This window comes from Barbus barbus, assembly GCF_936440315.1.
Source record: "Barbus barbus genome assembly, chromosome: 32".
Classification (NCBI taxonomy): domain Eukaryota; kingdom Metazoa; phylum Chordata; class Actinopteri; order Cypriniformes; family Cyprinidae; genus Barbus; species Barbus barbus.
Genome location: NC_136760.1, coordinates 12519434 through 12543646, shown reverse-complemented (window position 1 = coordinate 12543646; position 24213 = coordinate 12519434). Strand labels below are relative to the sequence as shown.

General features: G+C 38.4%; 1 protein-coding gene across 3 annotated transcripts in view; it reads left to right on the top strand.

Moving 5' to 3' along the window:
• Positions 1-24213, top strand: part of LOC306852501 (retinoic acid receptor alpha-A) — a 215499-nt gene that overhangs the window by 148450 nt on the left and 42836 nt on the right. Inside the window, exon 1 of one of the 3 annotated variants that reach the window (XM_079389396.1) lies at positions 22920-23645. The exons of the other annotated variants lie outside the window; for them this stretch is intronic. Coding sequence (XP_079245522.1) covers positions 23507-23645 — 139 coding nt within the window. The 5' untranslated portion in view covers positions 22920-23506. Of the gene's footprint in view, positions 1-22919; positions 23646-24213 lie in introns of those variants that run through there. 3 annotated transcript variants of the gene reach the window in all.

Genomic DNA, 24213 nt, shown 5'->3' with positions numbered 1-24213 from the left:
TGAGAGTCAGAGTAAGATGAGGACAAAGAGAGAGAGGAGTCGGACGTGGAAGAGGACGAGGACCAGTGCGGAGACGTGTATCAGATGATATCAGGGCTACTCTGGTGCACCATGTGATAAATCATGGCCTGTCCATGAGGGAGGCTGGGCAAAGAGTCCACCCTAACCTCAGTCGCTACACAGTAGCATCGATAATAAGGACATTCCGACTGGAGAACAGGTATATCTTCAAGTTTCTACTCCAGAATGTACCTACTGTGTGTGTCACATGATTCTGTATCATATTACAGTATTACTGTACTAACTGTACTATACAAAAATGGGTAGTGCTGTGAAGTATATGTAAAGGAATACCATTGTGATGTTACAGTACTGTGTACAGTTTGAAAGTACAGTATGTGAAAAAGAACCTAACCAATGACGTCTTGAGGTGGCATTTTCTACAGAATGGTTGGATGACCTCCTCAAGGTGGAAGGGAACAGCTCTTCATTCAACAACAAGAGCTTGCCATTGAAATGGTGTGAGAAAATAATGCAATCTGACTTTGTGAGTTGCAACAACGCATAATTGCAAATAGAAACGTATTCAACAATATAAACAGGGTCAGCATTTCTACACTAAGTCGCATCCTACAGAAACATAACTTCAGAATGAAGCAGCTGTACAGGGTGCCATTTGAGAGGAACTGTGTCCGGGTCAAGGATCTGCGCCATGATTGTGTGCAGGTATGTGTCACTTTACTTTACATACTATATATTGTGATGTGGGAATGAGGGTTTATGCTGCCACCTGCCTTGCCTGTAGCTTGTAGTTTTTGTCTACACTGACCCAACCCAGCCCCTACTTGTGTGAAAATATAGACATTGTAATTACTGTATGTGTTTTCAGTAACACTATTCAATATTTTCTGTTACAGACAGTTCTGGATTTTAATGCCGGCGAACTGCCACATGAGTTCATCTATGTGGATGAGGCAGGCTTCAATCTGGCCAAAACCAGGCGTCGGGGCCATAACGTAGTTGGACAAAGGGCTGTTGTAAATGTCCCTGGGCAGCGTGGGGGAAATATCACCTTGTGTGCTGCAATTAGTATCCAAGGAGTCCTGCATCACCATGCCACTCTAGGTCCCTACAATACAGGACAGATCATTGCATTTCTAGATGCACTACATGCAGTTGTGCAGGACAGACCACAGCAGCCCAGGTTTCTTGTCAACTGGGATAATGTTAGTTTCCACCGGGCTGCTCTGGTCCGAAATTGGTTCAACAACCATAACCATTTCACACTTTTATACCTGCCCTCTTACAGCCCCTTTCTAAATGCAATCGAGGAATTATTTTCTGCGTGGTGGTGGAAAGTATATGATCAGCAACCACAAGCAAGCAAGACTCTTCTGCAAGCAATGAAAGAGGCATGCGGAGACATTGAGGTGGGATCAATCCAAAGGTGGATTCGGCACACAAGGCGATATTTTCCCCGATGCCTAGCCCGCGAGGACATCGCCTGTGATGTTGACGAGGTCTTGTGGCCAGATCCGAACAGAAGGAGGGATCCATAAGCCCCCCAGCCCCCCACCACACACACACACACAAAACAAGTATATGTTTTTTTCCTCCAATACCAATTTATCCAGTAATTGTTTTTTTTTTTTTTTTTACTTTTGTTTTGTTGCTAAATTTGATGATTTAGCAACAAAGCAAAATATGATTTTCTATTTTTCTTTATTTCTGTAAGAATGTTTGTTTTTTTGTAAAAACTCTTGTTTGATTACTGCAGAAATTCTACTTTTGAGTTTTACAGAAGAATGAAACTGAGAAAATGACAATAAAAATAGAAACACAAAGACTGCAGTGTTTTATATAAAGCCCATCAGTGTGTTGCTGGTGATATGAAAGAGTAATTCAAATGGTGCGTGTGTGTATGGTTTTGTTGCAAGAATTAAATTTCTTAGAAAGGAGTGTTAAGTTTTGATTGCAGTGTTTCATTTTGGCATAGATGTGAGTTGTTAATCTCCATGTGCTATGTCTGATTGGCTTGTGTGTAGAGTTTTGACATAATGAGCCAAATTCTGCAAAAAGTATGTAAGCAATAGGCAAAAACTGTAAATACACAGGGTATACATAATTATCTTAATATAAAAGTAGTCAAAGGAAAATCGCCAGCTTGATATAAACAAATAATATTAAGTGACTGAGATATGGAGTATCCAAAAGTCACAATGGCTTAGTGTTTGTAATACATGAAAAATCTTTATCTTTAGTGATTTGAGCTTCTATTGGCCATAAGTCTGTGTGTTTGTGTGTGTGTGTGTGTGTGTGTGTGTGTGTGTGTGTGTGTGTGCGTGTTAGATCGCCACTGTTTCCCACAGTTTAAGAAGATACACACATAAAAACGCTAAACACCCAGGATCAACTATTACATTAATAAACACATTTGCAAAAACACACATAGATATACAAGCTTTATAATTTTTCTTGACAGTATACAAAGTTTACAAAATCTAAATTATGTGGTATACATCCAGTACATTTTAACCAATGATCAGTAATTGTATTTTTTAAATTACAATTATAATCAAATAGTAAATCATATATATGTATTTTGTCTTTTTAAATTGGCATTGTGTTTTGTTTCAAAGGAATTAAAAAAGAAAAGGTACTGGTCATTTTCTGCAAGAGCATTATCAGTTTTTCAACAATTGTTTTTTTCATACAGTATGTTCAAAAAGGAATAAATTAACAAAGTAGCTTACAATTATAAAGAAACACAAATTTAGTGGGCTAGAGTTTTCCAGCTACCCTTAGATCGCACTCTGGGAAATCATTTATCCAAGTGGAGCTGTTCAGACTATCTCTCTCTTACTCCTGCCATCTTTCTCTTTCCAGCCAAAGGGGAAGAATTAGGGAAGGCAGAGGAAGAGAAGTGAACAAGGGAATGGAAAACAGGAGGCTGGTTAAAAAAGTGATTAACATGTAATTATTGTGCTAGTTTGATTTAGTGTGGCAGTTTTTCCAGAAGATCTTGGGAGTACCACACACACACACACACAGACAGCTCTTATCCTGATTTAATGCCTGCAAATATACCCACACAGTCAGCTGCTATATTGTTCTGTCAATGCTGGAATGATCTCACTACTGATGCTGGTGTTCAATTCAGTGTGTGTGTGTGTGTGTGTGTGTGTGTGTGTATGCGTAAGACCATTAATTTCTTTTTAGATTTTAGAAAACTTGATGCATATACTTTTGTGTGACCATGCCACATGACCTTTCTACAGTCTGTGTGACCAATAATACACATGAAATATTGCAACATATTGGTAAAAACAGCAGTTTCCTGCTGAAGTGAACTCTAGAGGTAATAAAAAAAACACAACTTTTATTCCTTTTTACACAAATGCTGATTACAGGGAGGATTGCCAATTAATAAAGACTTATTTTAATATGATTCCTTGCTAAATACTGTGTTATGACCTTAAAACACGTTTACCATAGTGCAGGATATGTAAACTAATCTATTTTTTAATTTGTATAACATAACCAGCTGCATATTCTCTCACAAACTTGCTTGGTAGCTCACCTGGTAAAGCATTGTTCTTGTAATGGAGAGTGGTTGGGTATGAGTCCTGTCAAACACAGATAATATACTCAATAAAAGAACTCAAAGACTTGTAGAAGCTAGCTAAAATTTCATGGTTGCTTCAGCAAATGTGTTTTTATCTAATATTTGCTTTCGTTAACACTATCAGTTAGGTTTGGGGTAGGGTTATGTGTAAGTGTTACATTAATTTCAAACACAATAGAGCATTACCTTTCTAGTGCCACTCACCGGACATTTCATTTACAAACATGCCGCGATACATACAAAACAACCAACATAATAAAATGTTGTCAGATTCACGTTTATCGGTTTTGGATAAAACCAAACTCACTTTTAATATGCAATATAATGGAAGAAACAATGTAATATCATTTCACAGAAATATCGGCACAGGCATGTTTTCCAATGAGCCTGTTTTGTAAATATTATATGTAACGTAAGTCTAGTGTGACAGAATCACTTACTAGCTGTGTCTGTGCAAAGTTTTAGCCAATATTTAATCTCCTAACATCACCACGTAAAGCCAAGAAACTACAAACATAACCAGAAATTTGTCCACAAAGAAATGTACACCCATTTCAAAGAAAGAATTAGAAAATGCCACAGTTTTGAATGGAAAATTTATATGAGTGCTTATACTTAAAACAAACATTACATTGTTGCTATTAAACCATCCAATCAACATACCCCATATGTTAGGCATTCCAAGTGCATTGCTATAAACACTTTTTTTTGTACAAAAAGAAGGGTTTCAGGGAGTTTAAATTATTTTCTGTGGTTAGACCTAAAGTTATCAAATTCAAATTTTATTTGTCACATACATATACATACATAGTACGACATGTAGTGAAATGTATTGTACGACTGTCCAACAAATTGTCCAACAAAATTAAGAAAACCTCAAGTTTACAAAAATACAAATAGAAAATAAGTACAGTAAACATATATATAGAAATAAACTAGCAATAAAATAAAATAGAATAAAATAAAAATAGATATGAGAATAAAAATAGAATATGAAGAATAAAAATAGAATATGATTCTATATAGATTCTATAAAAATAAAGTAAAGTGTATGTCAGTGATAAAGTGTCCGTGTGCTGTGCAGTGCAGTAAAGTGTATAGTGAGTAAAAGGAAGACTAAAGACAAATGGTATGTAAATCCCACTCATTTATCCTCACGTAACCTTCTACAACTGAGACTGACATTAGTGCAGATTGTAATTGAAATTGTGCAAGTGAATGTGTGGGGTGATGTGATTAGAGTGGAGAGTGGTTAAGACTCCGATTGGCCTGCGGGAAGAAGCTCCTCCTCATTCTCTCTGTGTTCGCCTTCATGGAACGGAAGCGCCTCCCTGAACGCAGCAGAGAAAAGAGTCCATTGTTGGGATGGCTGAGGTCCTTCACTATCTTCCTGGCCCTGGTCAGGCACCGCTTGCTGTAGATCTCCTGCAGGTCAGGGAGCTCAGTGTGGATGCACCACCCTCTGGAGGGCTCGTCTGTCCTGCATAGTGCAGTTCCCGAACCAGGAAGTGATGCTGCCCGTCAGGACGCTCTCGATGGTGCAGGTGTAAAAAGTCTTAAGCACCCGAGAGGGAAGTCTAAAGTCCCTTAAGCGTCTCAGATGGTACAGACGCTGCCTGGCCTTCTTCACCAGGGTGCTGGTATGACAGGACCAAGTCAAGTCCTGCGTGATGTGAACACCCAGGTATCTGAAGCTGTCCACTCTCTCCACTGGAGTCCCGTTGATCGTGATCGACTGGTATGACCGCTCCTGCTTCGTACTGAAGTCCACTATCAGCTCCTTAGTTTTGCTGATGTTCAGGTGTAGACTATTCATCTGGCACCAACTCTCCAGGTTCTTAATCCTCTGTATGTAGGCCGTCTCGTCATTGTCTGAGATCAGGCCCAGCACAACAGTATCATCAGCAAACTTGATGATGATGGTGGTGGAGTTGGAAGTGGCCACACAGTCATAAGTGTACAGTGAGTACAGCAGGGGGCTCAGAACACAACCTTGAGGGGCTCCAGTACTTAGGGTGATGGAGGATGAGGTGTGTTTACCCATCCGTACGGCTTGCGGTCTGTCCTTCAGGAAGCTGGAGATCCATTGGCACAAGTATGTACTGAGACCAAGGACCTCCAACTTGGAGGTGAGTGTGGAGGGAATTATGGTGTTAAATGCTGAACTGTAGTCCACAAACAGCATTTTTACATAAATCCCTTTTCTGCAGTCCAGGTGACTTGTTGTGGTGTGGAGGAGGTGTGAGATGGCATCCTCCGTGGAGCGGTTATGTCTGTATGCAAAATGTAGTGGATCCAGTGTGTTTGGTAATGATGCAATGATGAAGTCTCTGACCAGTCTCTCAAAGCACTTCATCACCACTGATGTGAGGGCTACAGGGCAATAGTCGTTGAGGCAGGTGGGCTGGGGTTTCTTGGGGACAGGAACAATGGTGGACTGCTTAAAGCATGAGGGGACTGTAGACTGTTCCAGGGAGAGGTTGAAGATCACAATGAACACCGGTGCTAGCTGGTCAGCGCAGGCCTTCAGAACCCGACCTGTGATGCCATCTGGTCCTGCTGCCTTCCTGATGTTCACTCTCCTGAATGCTCTCCTCACGTCATGCTCCGTGATGGTGAACACGTTGTCCTCATCGGCTTTCTCAGCGTGCATGCGGTTAGCACTGCTAGCGCCGCTAGCGTGATTAGCTGCAGCCTCGAAGCGAGCATAAAAAGTGTTCAGCTCGTCAGCCAGAGAAGCGTCCGCATTCCCCGATCTGGAGGGTGGTGTTTTATAGTCCGTGATGGTTCTGAGTCCCTGCCACAGGCTCCTAGAGCCGTCATGGTGGAATTGCGACTCAAGTTTCCTCCTGTAGCGCTACTTCGCCTCCTTCACCGCTCTGCGCACGCTGTAAGATGCAGCCTTGTAGTCATCCATGTTCCCGGTGTTCAATCACAGATTGTTCCTGTAAAACCAAAGCCTGTGCTGATGAGTGGTTTTATTCACTAGAACAAGAGAAGTGTTCGTTCGTAGTAGTTTTAGAGGAGCTTATGTTTCATAGTCTTTCTAACGCTCACACTGTAGACACCACACAACATGGTGAAAACTATAAAGAGAGTGTGTTCATCATGTTGTCAGAGCATGCGTGTGTGTGTGTGTGTGTGTGTGTGTGTGTGTGTGTGTGTGTGTGTGTGTGTGTGAGAAAGCAGAGCGGAGGTTTCATGAGGATGAGTAGATAAATGATCTGCTTTTGTGTCACACATCTAATGGTGACAGGTCAGCAGTGTGTGTGTGTGTGCATTGTGAAAGGTTTTTTGTCTAAACCTTTGTGAGGCCTGACTGAATATGTGCTTATGCTGTAACTCTTGCACGTCCCTCTGCACTAATGTAACTCCTAAAACTCTAAAATATCATCACAGTGTTGCATTGAGAGAGACACAATAGTCACACCCAGAGGAATGTACATTGAAAGGGTGTGTGTGTGTGTGTGTGTGTGTGTGTGTAAGCATGTTAGTTAACGTCAGCCCTTCTGTGCTGGTTGTAAAGAAATTCTGCAGACTGGCTATAAATATGATTAAATATGTTACAGAGAGTTGAAAGCACTACAGTTTACTGATAAATTATGAAAGGGATAATGTTCAGAAAACCGGGCATTAATGCAATGGAACTGGTGACTGTATATTATCCTGCTTACTACATGATTATGCACCAAATAACTAAATGAACATTAAATATTGATTAGAGTTAAACTGAAAAAAAGAAAGAGAGAATGCAGTGATTCAAGACATGTGAAACTAGAACAGTTGTATTACAAATCATTAGGACAACAGATGGTTATATTTTTGATTCGAGTTAAACTTATGAGAAGAAACAGTGCAGAGTGATTCACGACATGTGAAACTAGAACAGTTGTCTTAAATCATTAGGACAACAAGCAATTATATTTTAACATTATTATATTTTTGCAAAACTCCAAAATATAATTTACTGCCGTTTCCAGCTGAAATAAACACTTGTGGCAGTAAAACACAAATTATTACAGGAAAGATTAACTAACAATAAAAACTTATTTTTGCAGAGTTCCTTTTTCCATAATGCATGACTTGTAAACTAATACAGTTTGATGTTTACATCACATAACCTTTAGAGCCTAAAGCTTCATATTAATTTTTTTTTCCTGACATAGTAAACTTGCTTTATAGCTCACCTGGTACAGCATTGCACTTACAATGTGATGCATTCAAACTGCTGCTATATTTACAGCAACCAACGTAATGAAATGTTGCCAGATACACTTTTATCTGTTTAAAATTATATTATAATGAGGAAGACCAAACAAACAAAAATACAAAGGGGTCAAGATCCAATTAGTCAAGGGTCTTGTTTTTTGGGACTCATACAGCAAAATATATCCAATCCAAAAATGACATTCACATACTGTGTTATATTTGTTATATAACATGTATGATATATCATTATAAATCATAATAAATCTAGTTTGGATCTCTAGTGGGATATTGCCTACTGATTTATTGACCCTGAAATACAATCTTTTTTTTTTTTTTTTTTTTTTTTTTTGTATATGAAGATAATACATTATATAAATATGAAACTAAATATATTTTAAATTTCTAATTTTTCCAAAAATAAAAAAAAAATAATCTCACTGCTATTGTTTTTTTTTTTGTTGTTGTTGTTGTTGTTTGATTGTTTGTTTGTTTTTTGCCGTATGGGGAAAGGCATGTTTGTGCATCTGTGTCTGTCCGAACATAACATTTTTTAAAAGTAGCCTTCCCCCATGCAACAACCTGGTTTCACTGAGTTGTCCTTCCCGGTTCAATTTAAACATGCTCGCTCTCTTGTCTTTATCTGCATCTCTCATTCTCTCTGTTCTATCAGTGGCTGTGATCGGCCGGGGTTCACTCTGTGTGTGATGGGTTTATTTGCTCTAATGATCAGCTTCACCGTCAGTAGAATGAGCTAATGAATACTAGAGTGTGTTTGGAGCGGCTCAAATCTGCTGATATAGCGGCCCGTGTCCTCTCAGCTCTTATCAAAGACATTTAAATGCTAATCAAGGACCATGGTGACCCCCAACATGATGCCCGATGGGCTTCAGGGGGGCCGTTAACTCAAGTGTCCTGCAGTTAAGTGCGCGTCATGAATGCGAGTCATGTAAATTAGTCTACTAAATTAATTTACTAGACACTAAAACAGAAGAAGACATAGTAAGTCTATACGCAGTACTTCGATGGTCCAGGATGAGCTCGCTCTGTAGCTAGAAGACCACACTACACACATTCTTACTACAAACACACACTCACACACTCCTCCTCCTCTTCTTTCTTCTTTTTGATATGCTCATCTTCTTCTTTTCTCTTTAATGAAGAGGTTTGGAAGTTATCCATTTCATTATCCCCAGCCCGTCCCCCACAAACACCCCCCGGGCTCTGTGGTATTTGTCATGGGGCAGTGATGGGGCTTTGTTTGCTAGATTTCTGATGTGCTATTAGCATCTGAACTGATTCTGACGGGACAGGCTCATTTCCACATCTCACACTCATCCAGATCACACACACACAAGATAGAGACATCAGTGCTACTGTGAATATCAGCTTAATGTCATATGCATTTAAGTGTTTTGTCACTGCCAAGTGTGTAGGTAATTTTCAGTCTAATTTTAGTGTCCCGTAATTTGCACTTGTAGATTCTAGTTAAGTTTTAATGCTAATTTCTTGTAGTTTTCAAAATGGGGAAAAAGTCTCCTGATGAAATTAAACTGGAGTGGCTTTTAGTTCATGACTGTTAGAATTAAGTCTAACATCTATATGCTGGTGTACGCCTAAAAGTTGAGTTATCTTTTAGTGAATAAACATTTTTTAAATGTAGCGTTTCTCTTAGTTTTGTCCAATCAGATGCTCTCAGGAGTGAGAATGGTAATTAATTGTAATAGTAATTAACAGACCAGTGTCTACATACTTCACTGTTGAACAATGACATAACATGACAAATGTAGCGTATCACAATCTTTGTTTACACTTATAAGTTTTGAGAAAATAATTTCAGATCAAAAGTCAATTGACTGAGTGTTTTCATTTAAAACCTGACATATGAAATAATAGTTAAAAAGATCTATTTTTAAACGCAGGTTTATTGACAAAATATAAAAGAACATCTTAAACGTTTTCATATGTTTTATGTTCTGTATTATATTTGACACATCAGGATTTTATATTCCATATAGTGTGTTATAGAGACAATAGGGAGCTCTAACTTGGCAAATAAGTAAATAACAGAAAATTTATTCAGAGGCCCAAACTTAAGAAAAATTTATAGCAGATGTTGTTATTCATATGGATATTTTTAGCCTATTTCTTATAACAAAATAGCAGACTACTTACATAAAATGCATATAAATATAAGTTGTAACACTATATCTCTCAATAATATATCAATTAATAAGATCATATTTAAATGCTTAGTTTTATTGTCAAAGCATTGTAGTTTTAAAATGGGGGGGGGGGGCGTATGTATTGTAATGCAACATTCCTCAAAAGCCTGATGTTTCATGTTTGATTCTTAAATTTTGACAATTTTTCTAAAAAAAAAAAAAAATCTATACGTATATATAAACATTCAAGTCAATAAATTAAATTAGAGTTGCTTAGGTCCCATAAATGTTCATTTTGAAATATGAATAACAATATAATTTTATAAAAACATTATAAGCAAATAGACATGTAAAGGTGAGCATTTTTTAAATTATACTACAAGGTCTATGAAAAGTCCTACAACCCTGCAAGGATAATCTATATGGAAAATGGATGGATGGATGTCTGGCCTTTGAAAAGTATGAGAAGAAGGCATGTAGTAGATTGTGTAGAACAGGTTTTTGATCAAGTTAAATTCAGGTATCATGGTGTGTAACAAATAAACTTTATATGAATTCAGACACAGATTTTTAAGAATAACAATTTTATTGTAAGTGTCCTGAGTCTTTGCATAATGTGACACATATAAAAACAGCAACTTCATTGATTATAATGGGATTAATCTAGTTTTGCATCAGTCTTTCCAGAGTGAGTTGTTCCTGTTTTGAAAACTGTACTTGGTGACAGACTGTAGTGGTTCCTGGTTCGTGACTAGCAGATTTTAGTGGGTCGGTGTGAAGCCTATTTTTCTGACCCAGAACTGCTTTTTCTACGGTGGAAATTTGTGGAAATGATGCATATTGGAAACCAGCTCCGGTTCTCCTGTTGGAAAAGTGGCTTCTGTCACACTTAAGCCCCTTTCACACAGAGATTCCGGAAAATACATGGGTAATGTGTTCCGGCAATTGTTCCCGGGTCGTTAGATTTGCTGCATTCACACTGCCAGTGATTTTCCGGAATCTGTGCGCGCGTTCACACACAACCCGTAAATCAGTGGCGGCTGCTGGTCTTTCAAAGAGGGGAAGCTCATTTTCGGCCTACATCATAAAAAATTGTCCATTTATTTATACGTAAATTCTGCCATCGTGTGCAGTTTGCTAGCTGGCTAGTTCACCGCCTGGCCTACTGTATGAATGAATGAATGAACAAACGATCTAAAAACATTAAACTCGATGGAGGAAATGTGGGAATTAGGTTTAACTGAAACAAGGAATGTGGTGTATAATTGTGTGAAATGTATAATGAAAATTGGCCAGCAATTTCTCCAAGCAAATATCAAGAAATAGGTTGCAGCAGTTTGTCTTTTGACTACACTTGCAAAATCCACTATGGGACTGAGCTCGAATCAGTGTTGCCAACTTCTATCGATGGAAAGTAGCTAAAGCCAGTTTGAAAAGTCGCTAAATGTCGCCAGATGACGTCATGCGCTAATTAGCATATCCATTACAGGGCTCCAAACTGCACTAAAATGGTCGCATTTGCGACCAAAAATATTAACTTGCGAGTGAAATTTTTGCTGAGGTCGCCACTGGCGACTATATATAATTTGCATGAAAGGACTTTTTTCCCGATTGTTTTGCGCTCACATCTTTTGTTATGTTCACGTATTAAACTTACATAAGACGATGCGCATCAAAGTTTTACTGGAAAAGAGTTTCAAACAGTCCTCATCTCTGCCGCACACAGTCTGCTGAACGCAGTGAGAGAGACCTGAAAGGGCCTGTTTACACCTGGTCACTTCATGCATTTTCTCTGATCGGATATCTATATGATTTGTTAAAATGTTTCCCCATTTACACTTGGCCACATAAATGTGTCTTCGCAAAACGGATATAAATCCGTTCTTCAATTCCCGCTTCATATGCAAATATAACGGAGTTCACGTCAATGAAAGCAATGGATAATTTTATTAATTATCAGCTAATTTCAATATCAAGAGAGCGCGCGGCATCAGCACTGGAAAGATAGACTAGTCTCGCTACTTTTAATGAAGAAGATTGTGTGTTGAGCGTCTGCGACTTACTTTCAGGTTCATTCAGTTTGCGCGTCGCTTGCTGAAGAAATACTCCGCTACTCATCCGCGGTGATGCTTGTTGCATTGCGCTGTCATATCTGACTATAACATGCCATATAGCCTATAAAACGCTCTCACACGTCTATTATTTTAATATTATGGGAGGAGTAAAATTACCATATGTGGTTTCAACAACCAGATGCATTTACACTTGTCCGGTCGATCTTCTTATCGAGATCTTAGTCTATATGCTGTGTTCTGTTAATGCATGGACTTCCTGTTATTTGAAGCGCACTTGCCATCCAGTAATCGCAAAAAGCTTTGTGCTATCTTACTTTTTAATAAACAAAGTAGCAGCTTTAAAATGCTACGAAATTCAAATGATGCGGTTTGGGTGCTCTTTAATGCGGACCACAAGCGCACACTGTCGGTAATATAAACACCAGTACCCCGCGTCCACACGGTCCGTGTATGCGTCCGGATCGCGCGAGCGGAGAGTATCGCACTTAATGCTCAGGCGCGATCTCTTTAGCACCTCAGTTAAAGCAGCAAGTGAACCCATTATATATTTCGATTTACTACTATAGTATGAAATGAACATGATCAAAAGGTAGGCAATAAGAAAGCCTATAGTACAACTTACTGAAATGTTTTATGTAAAAGCTGTGTTTCAGTGTTTCAAACTGAGGAAATGTATAAAGCTTGTAAACATTGCATTGTAATACATTTACCTCAGAATAACCACTCAGTGTCCATAAACTCAGTCAGCTAGAAAAATAACTATAAAGAGGAGCGTTTTGCTATATTCATGCACTGTTGCATATTAATATTTTTACTTATTCTGTTGTACATGATTCAACTCCTCCTATAAAATTGCATTTTACTAATGAAGAAAAACAGACTGAATGTGTGAAAGACGTGACAACATTTATAGGATGCACTGCACTCAGTTGCCAAGTGATGCTTATGGTCCATGATATTGGTACAGATTCTGTGTAACGAACAATTCTTTGTGACTGTATATTTCAAGTTGTAAAAGACATTTAATTCACACTTTAAGTGAACCTTAGTCCCCCGGTCGACCTGATCATCTACAAGATGGATTAAAATGCTGATAAAGCCTAGAAAAGATAAGACATAAACACATGACAAAATGATTGAAATGTTAAAATAGGGGGGAAAAATAAAATGATAATAATAAAATAAACCACTTTTATTCTGTGGCACCTAAAAAAATAATTTGGCGCCTAAGTTTTTCTTTTATAGGAGCCAATGGCTCCTTACTCGATTTTTTTGTCTGGAGCCCTGCATTACGTCATCGCGTCATATTGCCTTTTACATTTGTTTGTCTCTCTGTGCTCATACTGTATTTTAATGCAGCTAAATTCTCAATAAAACTGTTTTCCTTTATATATTTTACTGTTTATGTTGTCAGTAAACGGGATAAATATGAAATAGTGACTGAAACGCAGCCCTTTAAGAATACATAACCAGCTCTCCCTCCCAAGAAGTTAGTCTGCACAAAAATCCTAATTTATAATCGAGCCGTCATCTGATTAAATCAAATAATACATACAAGATAAGACAATTCCTGTGCTGTGATTTCGGCTATATTTGCATGTAAAATTAGAGAAGCAACATAATATCTATTTGAACTGAATGCGCTGCTCCTCTCAGCCGCTCACTGAACAGAGAAAGAGGTGCGTGCGTGCGCGCTCACCTCGCGCCGTTGCGGTAGTACCAGCGATCACAGAGACTCGCTAAGGTTTGTCAAAGAAGTCGCTAGATTTGTCGCTAGTCACTTTTGGGGAAAAGGGTCGCTAGGGTGGTCTGAAAAGTCGCTAAGTTGGCAACACTGGCTCGAATAGCTTCAGCATCAGCGACTTCTTATAGGACACAATCGCTGTCAATCAAAAGGAGATGCAGTCTTTCGACAAACCCTCCAATCATCACGCAGAAGCCCGGAGTCCAGTCCCGCCCACTCCTCCATTCACCCCAGAGACGCTGAGCGTCCGGGGGCGGGACATAATCACAGCATTTATCCAATGACCGTCTAGTTTTGAAGCCCTGAAAAAAACTGTTCAAAGCAGCCCCATTGAAGTCAATGGACGCTGGGCTTCAACAGGCAAATACACTGATGCTACGGGAATATATGAGAAGGAAATCCAGTCACCTGCTATTTGTAGCTGATTCTGAACGAACTCGTCTCTGAGATGAACGTGTTCTAACGCATTTTTAATCAATAAAATGTTAACACAATAGTACATGTTTGACCATTCATTTTTTGACATTATAGGGGAAGCCGAGCTTCCCTTGCAGTCTTAAAGAAATCCCCACTGCCGTAAATGTTCCGGAATGACACGTGACGTCATCATGTGACGTATATAATGCGCCACGCACCATTTCACTAAACTGGCGAACGAAAAACAAGAAAAAAAAAAACTAAAACTAAAGCTTCAGCGCGGATAGTGAGGAGCTTCGATCGCTGCTTCATTCCAGTTTACACATTTTTCGTTGTGTGAATGTTGATCTGCCTTCAAAACACCTGGTGAAAGAGTCGCATGATAACGCGCGTCATCAGCCTTTACGGCATTTATCCGGCTTTTGTTCACACAGCGCTCGTTCCGGGACTGAACCCGGCAATGTTACTAGGTCCCCAACCCTGGATTGGTCCCGGAATCAATCCCGGGTCGTGGTTGCGTTCACACAGAAGGCACTCTGGCAATTTTCCAGCAATGTTCCGGGACCAACGTGCAGTGTGAAAGGGGCTTTACTGTTTGTGTGCTGTATATCAGATGTGTTTCCATGACCCAGGGGGAGTCTCAAGTGCATGTCATGTCAGGGGGATGTCATAAGGCAGAGGGCACAAGCACACACAGGAAATCCATTTAAAGCATCCCCCTCCCCCCATCCAATTCTCACAATGATCTAATCTTCTCCAGCAGCAGTCAAGCTGAGAGTGTTTCTTTTTCACTGCTCTTGACAGCATGTTGGCTTATCCCAGTTCAGCATCACGGGGATGGGCTTTTGCAGCCACTTTGCAATGGATAGATGGATGAATGGACAGAGTGAGTGTGCTTCAGAAAACTTAACATCTTGTGAATCCGCTACATTAGCCAGATCAGTTTGAAACAGTACTGAAGTATAACCAGAATCTTGCGCTTTTTCTCTCTCACAACTATTGCCCTATTTGGACAGAACTGGTTTCCCAAGAGGTCAGGTCAGATTCATGTTTCACAGATGTACTTTGTGATCTTAATCCCGTCTGAATTGAACAAGTCTGTGTCTCGCACACAATCTTGGTAAAAGAAAGAAAAAAAAAGATTTGTTTTTCATCTAAATTGGGCGTCCTGTAAGAAATCTAATCCCGTTCTGAATAGGAATGTCTGCGACTGCGGTACATTATTTTTTTCCATATATCCTCATAATACTAAACTAGCTATTTATTTTGTAACTAAATCTAAATTTCTGTTCTGATGCACCTTCATTATAGTCTTCAACCTTGCTCCTGGAGACCCACCGTCCTTCAAAGTTTATTTCCAACCTGCTTCAACACACCTTCCGTGATTTTCAAGCAATCCTGAACAGTGTTGCCAATTTAGCGATTTAGTTACTTCCCCACCCCTTTAGAGACTTTTTTCAAAAGTTTAGAAACAAATATAGCAACTTCTTGGACAAACCTTATCTAAGTTTTTGTCTTGCCCACTGATCAATATTCATCTTTATATAGACCCTTTTTCTGTTAGTAAACATTGTGACGTTTTTCTGTGGGCGGAGCTTAGCTGGAGGCAGAAAGATTCCACTGACCGCTTCATTAACGCTAGCTATGAAGTTTGTTAGCTTGTTTTTTTTAACAATAACTGGAGAAATTCCGATTTTACCTGCATATGTAAGGTTACTCGGGACCGCGATTGTTATTTGAAAAGTTTAACTTTAACGGATGAAACCAGATTGGCCGACCATGCTTTTACTCAAAGGATGGACGATCTGGCAGGATCCCTGCCGGTTGAGTGACTCACATCTAATGTGTATAGTTAAGACAAACTCACCGTGTCTATCTAGTCATGAAGATGTATATATTTTTCAATTTCAGCAGGCAACTATTTTTACATTATTATTCCAGCAATCGTCAGTTTTTTGTTTTACACACATTCACACAGACATTATTTCATACACGGCATAGTGAGATGCATAAGAAATCGCACCCATAACAACAAAAGACAATACATTATTTAATCTCTTCTGATAAGAAGTGTGCGCTGCAAATGCGAGCATTTTTGCCGATCTTTTCTGTCCAGTCCGCTCGTTTTATCTTGTTTAACCACAGCTGTCGTCGGTTTTTTGTCTGGCAGTGGCAGCAGATATGCAATAAAATGTCAAATTGGAGCCTTTCCTTCATCAATTCGGGCACCCAACATCACAATAAGGTGATATTTTTAGTTCCTTGTATAGCCGAATCTGTGCAGGTTTAAATTAGCCACCTTTGTTTTGCCTCCAGCTAGCGCTGTGACGTAATGTGACGTCGGCATTAAAAGGGTCTATAGATCAGTGAATTTGCCATTATAATGTCATCTAGTGACATTTATACCAGTTTTAGCTACTTTCAATTGAAAGCAGTTGGCAACACTGATCATGAAGACCTTGATTAGCTGGTTCAGGTATGTTTGATTAAACTCTGCAGGACAATGGATTTCTAGGATAAGAGTTGGCGTCTAATCTACTGTAGACCTTTTGATAGCTTTCTTTACAAAATTACAGTCCGTCATGATGGCATTCAACCTGATCTCATAAGAAAATGTAGCTATTTTATGAGGTGGCAATTTTTGCAATGGGAATTGTACGAAAACGAATGATTTTATGTATAATTGTTTTTGGTAACCAACCAGTTTCTCTTCCCAATGACTTTGGAGCTACAGGCATTATGTGGAAGGAAAAAATGGGAACTGAAACTGTTTGGTTACATCCTTCAAAATATCTTAATATCCAAAATCCTTGTCCTTGTGACGTTTTTGGTCCCCATGGGGAAAACAGCTTATAATTATAGATACAGAATGTTTTTTTTTGTTTTTTTTTCATCTAAAATAGCAGAAAGTTTTGTGTGAGGGGTAGGATTATGGGGTAAGGTTAGGGTAATGGGATAGAAAAAAACGTGTGTGTGTGTGTGTGTGTGTGCGTGCGTGCGTGCGTGCGTGAGTCCATGTGTGTATGGGTGTGGAAAAAAAACAGTTTTGGAATGACAATGGGGTGAGTAAATAATAGACTTTTCATTTTTAGATAGACTATCCCTTTAATACCAAGTGTAAACGGGGCCTACAGTACTTTTGTGACATATGCTTTTTCAAAGAAAGTCTGTTTGGCTAAAGGTGTATATTGGTCATTACAGCATGTAATGGCTGCCGTACATCAGCCGTTTACCATAAAGACCTCTTGCAAGAGCTACAGTGTGTGCCATAAATGACTGAGCGTGCTCTATAGGGCACATTAAAGGGGCCATGCCTCTCTGTGTTTGAGGAATGATGGGTCAGAGAGAATAAAAGTACAATGTGAGGCCATGTGGAGGTCTGTTTTTTGTGTAGATTTATGAAACACACCACCCTGTTAAACTGCCTGTTACAGCTTTGATGCACTTAGTGATGTTCTGACGACCCACTCCAATAGTCAAGTCAAGTCACCTTTATTTATATAGCGCTTTTAACAATACAGATCATGTCAAAACACTTAACAGTATCAAATTGGAGGATAGAATGTTAGTAATGTATAAAATACGATTAAACACTCAATTTTCAGTTAAAGGCATTTCATTATTGAATTCAGAGATGTCATTGTCTAGCTCAGTTTAGTTTAAATAGTATCTGCGAAATCAAATGGACATCAAATGAAGTGTCCCCAATACTACTAACATTCTCAGTTTTCAGTGTGAGAGGGAGGTATTTGTGCCAATTTCCACTTTTTAACCTAACCCTTGAATAGGGTTATTATACTTAACTATCAAAATAAACCCACATTTTTGTTATTTGACATGCAATAAACATTAAAACAAACATATTCTACATCCCAATACCTGATCTTAACAACTAGTTTACTAACTATTAATAATTAGTTACGAGTTTATTGGGGCAAACGTCATAGATGATGGTTTATAGATGGTTTATGGACCTTAGAATAAAATGTGACCTAAAAAATTCTAATAATAATAAAAATGACAAAACACCTAAAAGAATTAGTCAAATTTAAAACAAAGTAAAATAAAATTGGTAAGTATAACAAAAAAATTATAATTTGCACTATTAATAAAACTATGATGTATCTCGAAGATACTAAAATAACATTGTCCTTGACTTTACCATAGAAATAAAAATCCTCCCAAAGGTTATTGTTATAATTAATGAATCTATTGTAAGTAAGAGCTACTACTGTCATCAAAAAAAAAAAATAAACAAATTACAGAAATATTGTTTTTTTTTTTTTATATATTTTTCACATTTTAAAGTTCATTTTGGTTTATTTTATTTTAATTGGTATATATGTTAGTTTAGTCTACTTACATGTAAATATATCCAGGACCTCAGTAACACTGGTGCTGGTTCAAATATTAGTAGTTATTGGTTACAGTAGCTGTAGTTTTCTTTTTTACTTTTTTACTTTCTTCTCACAGTTCTTCATGTGTTAAAAAGGGTTCCCACATCACCAATCCCAGATTCCTGGTGTCATCCTGCCTAGTTAAACCCTGTCTTAAAAACTAATGCACAAACTCAATGATCCAAGAGCAGATTAGCTCAGCGCTCATCCCTACGGACATAGTTCACAGCTAGAGTTTCCTCAGTCTTTCCTCCTTTTGGCATTGCACTAAAAGATGAAAAGAGATTTATTGGTATTAGAACAACACAAACTGTGTGGCGCTTAGAAGCATGGGTGTTGGAGGAAATCAGACCCAAATGATGTTGAAATACTCCAATTTGTCGTTCAGACATTACAAAATCCCTCAGAAATTGTTCGTTACTGCATTTAAACATAAATTAATAATTCTGAGACTGTTTTGCTGAGGAAACCTATATAACACAGTTATATTACCATAAAGTCATGAAATACTTGACTTTTTCAGATTATTAATCAGATTAATTTTAAGATTCTAGATTTAGACTGATTTATGAAAAGTTTAAACTTGCTCGAAGATCCCGGACGAGCCCCCAATTCATGTTACCCAAATGATTTTTTAAAAGGTTTAAAGCTTTTAAGATTTTTCTCGGCATAAGTAATAATTTTGTCGTCTGCCAGGAGTCTCACAGTTCAACATCACAGTTCAACATCTTTTATTCTTGTCCAGGGAGAGACCTTCTGAGAATTAATTTGGGTAGTGACAGCAACCTTGAAAAGACCAACCTAATGCATTTGAAAAAGCTGCATGTGGCTGGCGACAACCTGTGAGTGCTGTTAAAGGCCAAACACTATTGTCCTGGTTTAGGGCACCTTTCTTAACTTCCAGGAAATAATATATTTTAGTGTGGGTTATAATAATAGTTTAACACCCTCAAAAGGTACTATCCACAATTACTGCCATTAGTTTGGCCCATAAACCCACCTTTACCCCCTTATTCCCCCTTTATCACCACACTCAAACTCTGGCTGGCCTGGCACGGGGGTGGGGTGGTTTTGAGCATGTCTCTTATGTAATCTGCAATGTGTAAATGAGGTTTAAATGAAGAAACTGTTTAGGATAAACGCATGTTTCTCAGTATTAAGATATTTCTCACAACACAATTACATTTTTTCCCCCCATCATTCCCAGTGAGTCAAAAACTCACGCCAAATTTCCTCTCTCTGATTAAGTTTATGCTAAATGAATCTCGTAAAAACACACTCACTCACTTACTTCACATACTGTAAGAGCCACTGAGTGGGTCGCAGCATTAAGCATTAATTAATTGGATTTGCAAATAAAGCAAGGCATTAATGAAATACATGCTTACAACTAATCTAGCATTCAACTGCTGTGGTTGTAGAGTGGTCCAGGTCTCAATATATTGAAAGTCTGGAGGAGGAAAAGTGCTGTAGAGAAAGTTGATGCTAGAGCTTTTCTCAGAACAAAACTTGTTTTTACAGTGACTTTCAATCAGCTTTTTGTTGCAATGATTTTTAGTGGATGTGTGTAGTCAGTTTCCCTCAAGTTCACAGTGTTTTAGCAGCGTATCTACATAATCACATTAACTATGAAGTGTGTTCCAATAATTCATGGGGCTGTTCCTGGAGAGCCACTGTCCTGCAGAGTTTAGCGCCATTCTCAATTAAACATACCTAAACCAGCTAATCAAGGTCTTCAGATTCACTAGAAACTTGCGGGAAACTGTGTTGGAGTTGGTTGAAGTTAAACTCTGCAGGACAATGGCCCTCAAGGAGCAGGATTGGACAGCTCTGCAATAATGGGACCATGATCAAGAAAGTAGCACAATCTTGCCTTCACTTCTCATATCTATTGGTTTATCATTTCAGTCTGAAAAATCTTTCTGTGAAACATTTTGCATTAAAACTTTATTTAAAATGAATGCCACTTGGTATTTTGTTATTTAATGCAATGACATTTAGTATGGAAACACTTTTGAATCAGCTTTTGAGATGAAACTGGATATTCAGTGGAAAGAGTGATATATGCACTTACAAAAGTTTACTAAGCCTCCTCCAAGATGTTGCTGTTGTTTTGTGACTCATTTGAGGCTGTTTCTCTGGAAAATTTCAGCTCATCATTCAAAGGAAAGCACTCCTCTTGCTGAGTGTGGTTATGCAAGGCCGGTGAACAAGGTGGAACGCCTTTGTGTGATGTCAGATGAGAAAGGCATGGAAGCGAATCGGTGTCATGGAGTGGGTCATTGAGAGGTGAGGCTGACTGCTTCTAGGGGTTCAGCAAAAGTTCAGCCGCATAACATTAGGCAAATTAGTAAAACGGCAATGGAGAGAGAGACAAATAAGCCATGAGAGAACTAGAGAAGGGCCAAACTAGTTGAGAAGGAGGAATTCTGAAGTTGGTTTAAGAAACCAAAACTTACAGGATGTGCATTATGCAATTCAAAAATTGTGAAATATTGACAATGAGTTTTGAAGATGCCATTCTTTTATATTCCTTTGACTAGAACTTATCATTTTAGCATTGATATGTAATTTTGAACTAGGCCATTGGTTCAAGCTGAGAGCCCTGTTCTGTGTAAATAAAGTGATTTCAACAGTACCTTAGGATCGAAACATTGTGATTTTAATGAAAACTTTTGAGCGCAGTAGTGGCAGTGTGCCGATTTTTGTTTATTGACTGTGGAGTGTTTCATATGATCGAGCACCTGCCAAAGTTTTTGGATGTGCATACATTACACTCTCTTCGTTCAACAGTAACCTTGACTTAGTCAAATGTCAAATCGTATTAAAGGATTGAATTATTTCACACCGCATTGTAGTACCATATATGCATGTATATATATATAGTATATATATATGCATGCCCTTTTTGTCAGACTGCCTCGTGTTTCCCCGCCTCTCATGTCCATATTTGGCCTTCCTGTTCCTGTCCTCGTTCCCTGTAATCATTAGTTCATTAGTCCCTAGCCCTGTGTTTAATTACTCCACACCTGTTTCTGTTCTTCCTCGTTGATTTCCCTGTGTTCTTAAGCCCTGTGTCTCCTTGTCTCCCATGTCCTGTATTGTTCGTCTATTCCCCAAGCTGCTTATTCAGTGTGTTGATTTTAAATAAACGGTGCTATTGGAATCTCTGTGTCTCCTTGCTCCCAGTGCAGCGTTTAAATTGACACTTTTTAAATAAATGTGTTTTTTTATTTAATATTTATTTATTTATTTTGACAATTTACAAATTTAAATATTGAAATATATGCCACATTTAGCATATCAACTACAAAAAAAAAAAAAAAAAAAAAAATATTTAAACTTTCATTATATGTCCAGTACGGAGACCCTAAGAGCTCATGGTGGTGGAAAGATTTCGGGGTGGGTGAAACTTTTTTTTTTTAGGGTCTTTTTCACCCTCTTTGCGAGAGAATGCAAAGTTTTGCGAGGGAACGCAAAAGATTTGAAAAATATTTTTTCCTCCCACCCCGAATTTTTTTCACCCACTCCGAAATCTTTCCACCACCATGAGCTCTAAGGGGCTCCGTAGTCCTGGAATAACAATTGTATCATGGACTTAAATTAACCAAATGTGTTTTGGCATCATTTTTGATAATGTTTGTTTGCTTAATTTATTTATTTTTGTTTGTTTGTTGTTTATTTATTTGCTTATTATTTTATTTATGTCGGATTTAGAATTTTTTAAATGAAATGAAAACTTTGAATAACTTGTTTCTGAATCTAAATTTGCACATACCGACTAATGAATGGTTTGGTAAGAACAGCTAATAAGCTCCTATCAGATAATGGAAATGAATGAATGAATGAGCTGGGGAGTAAAAAGCCCAAAGTATTGAAATAATAGACACTAGTAAATTATTAGCCCATAATATTAATTTTAATAATAATAATAATAATAATTTATTTTGCTGTTTGTTTAGAGAGTCTAGATTTGTCACAGACAGATTGTTCAGTGATATCTGACAGATTATGGGGAGTATTTTTTTTTTTATAAAAAAAGTTATATTTATTAATTAATTGATTTGTTTATTTTCCAGCTAAAAAACTCGTCTTTAGTTATATAGTTTGACTCACAAAAAGTGATAGAGACGCGATGTGGGCGGGGCTTTGGAGACAGAGACGTTAAGGCGGGCGGAGATTAAAGGGCATATATTTAGATATAGGCGTGGCCAGAACGCAGTCACTCGTCTCGTCATCATTAATGGGCGGCACCTACAGACAGCTGCTCGCTCTCGTCAAGATCTTCTCACACTCTGAGCAGCTCCGACCGCGTGAACACACGGTAACCGCGCGGATTAATAACAGGCGCACACAAGCACATTAAACGCGCGTTTGTGTGCTGTTTATAATCGGGAGCACACTAAACGTTTAAAAAGGACCCTGTTTAATATCGCGGCACGAGTTTTATGATATCACGGAGACACAAACGAGACAAAATAATCACATCACTAATTCGGAGCTTCGCAAATAATATTGGACCAAACTCAGCGCTCTGGACATTTGATAAACTGATGCCTCGTTCGTTCTGTATTTTATTGTTGCATTAACCGATCAAGATTTGGAGTAAATACAGTATATGTGGTCTAAAATATATACTCTTTAGAAATTGCACTTTTGAGACATTGTTGATCCTGTAGCCTATATTTTTGCAAAAAGTGTTTCATCGGACATTGATTGGACTGATCTCTGACCATGCACGAGCGCTTCAGCTTTAGTTTTACTCGCTTCTGTAGTTCCTGATCTCCTCTGGGAATATCTGGGATGGATCCAAGCTCCATGTGAGGTGTACAGTCGTGGATCGGCTGTTGTCTTGAGGAATTGAGTCCGACCTGATCATGCATGAGAGTGTGGATGTGAACCCATTCCTCATGATGGATTACTATAATCAGAGCAGAGGATGTCTGATCCCGGACAAGATGCCCCATCCCTTCAGCTCATCCATCAGACATCAGCACTGGAGCGGATCCAACCACTGTACGTGCGATTTCATTCAGCAAAACACTGTTTGTAGAGTCTCCAGAACTACACTGCATTCTAATTTGTCTGATTTAATTCAGTTTGTTTCAGTCATTCTTATACTGATATTTCAATCCAGCTGGTTGACCCACTTACGCACGCGCACACACACACACACACACACACAGAGAAAGAGAGATGCTCTTGTCTGCATATTAGCAGAATGCAGATCGTCCCTTTGGATTTAACATGCTTGTTTATTTCTTTCCATCATCAATCTGGCATATTTTAACAGCCAGTTTGTAAAGATAACATCTACTAAGTCACATGGCTCTTAAAACATTTAATCACGCAGATCTTGGCTCTTGAGAGCTGTGCTTTTATGACAGCTCGTTAACATGCTGAGCATGAATGGAACTGGAATTCAGAACAAGGTTAATGGGAAACTTGTGAATGTGAAATTGTGCTGTGCTTAATGATAAAATAGTGTTTTATGGGTCGATGAGATAAATGTGATGAAGAGAGAAAGTAATTGCAGGATTTTTGCTTTAACCTATTTTAAAAGAGTGGATCTGCTGTAGGTGTT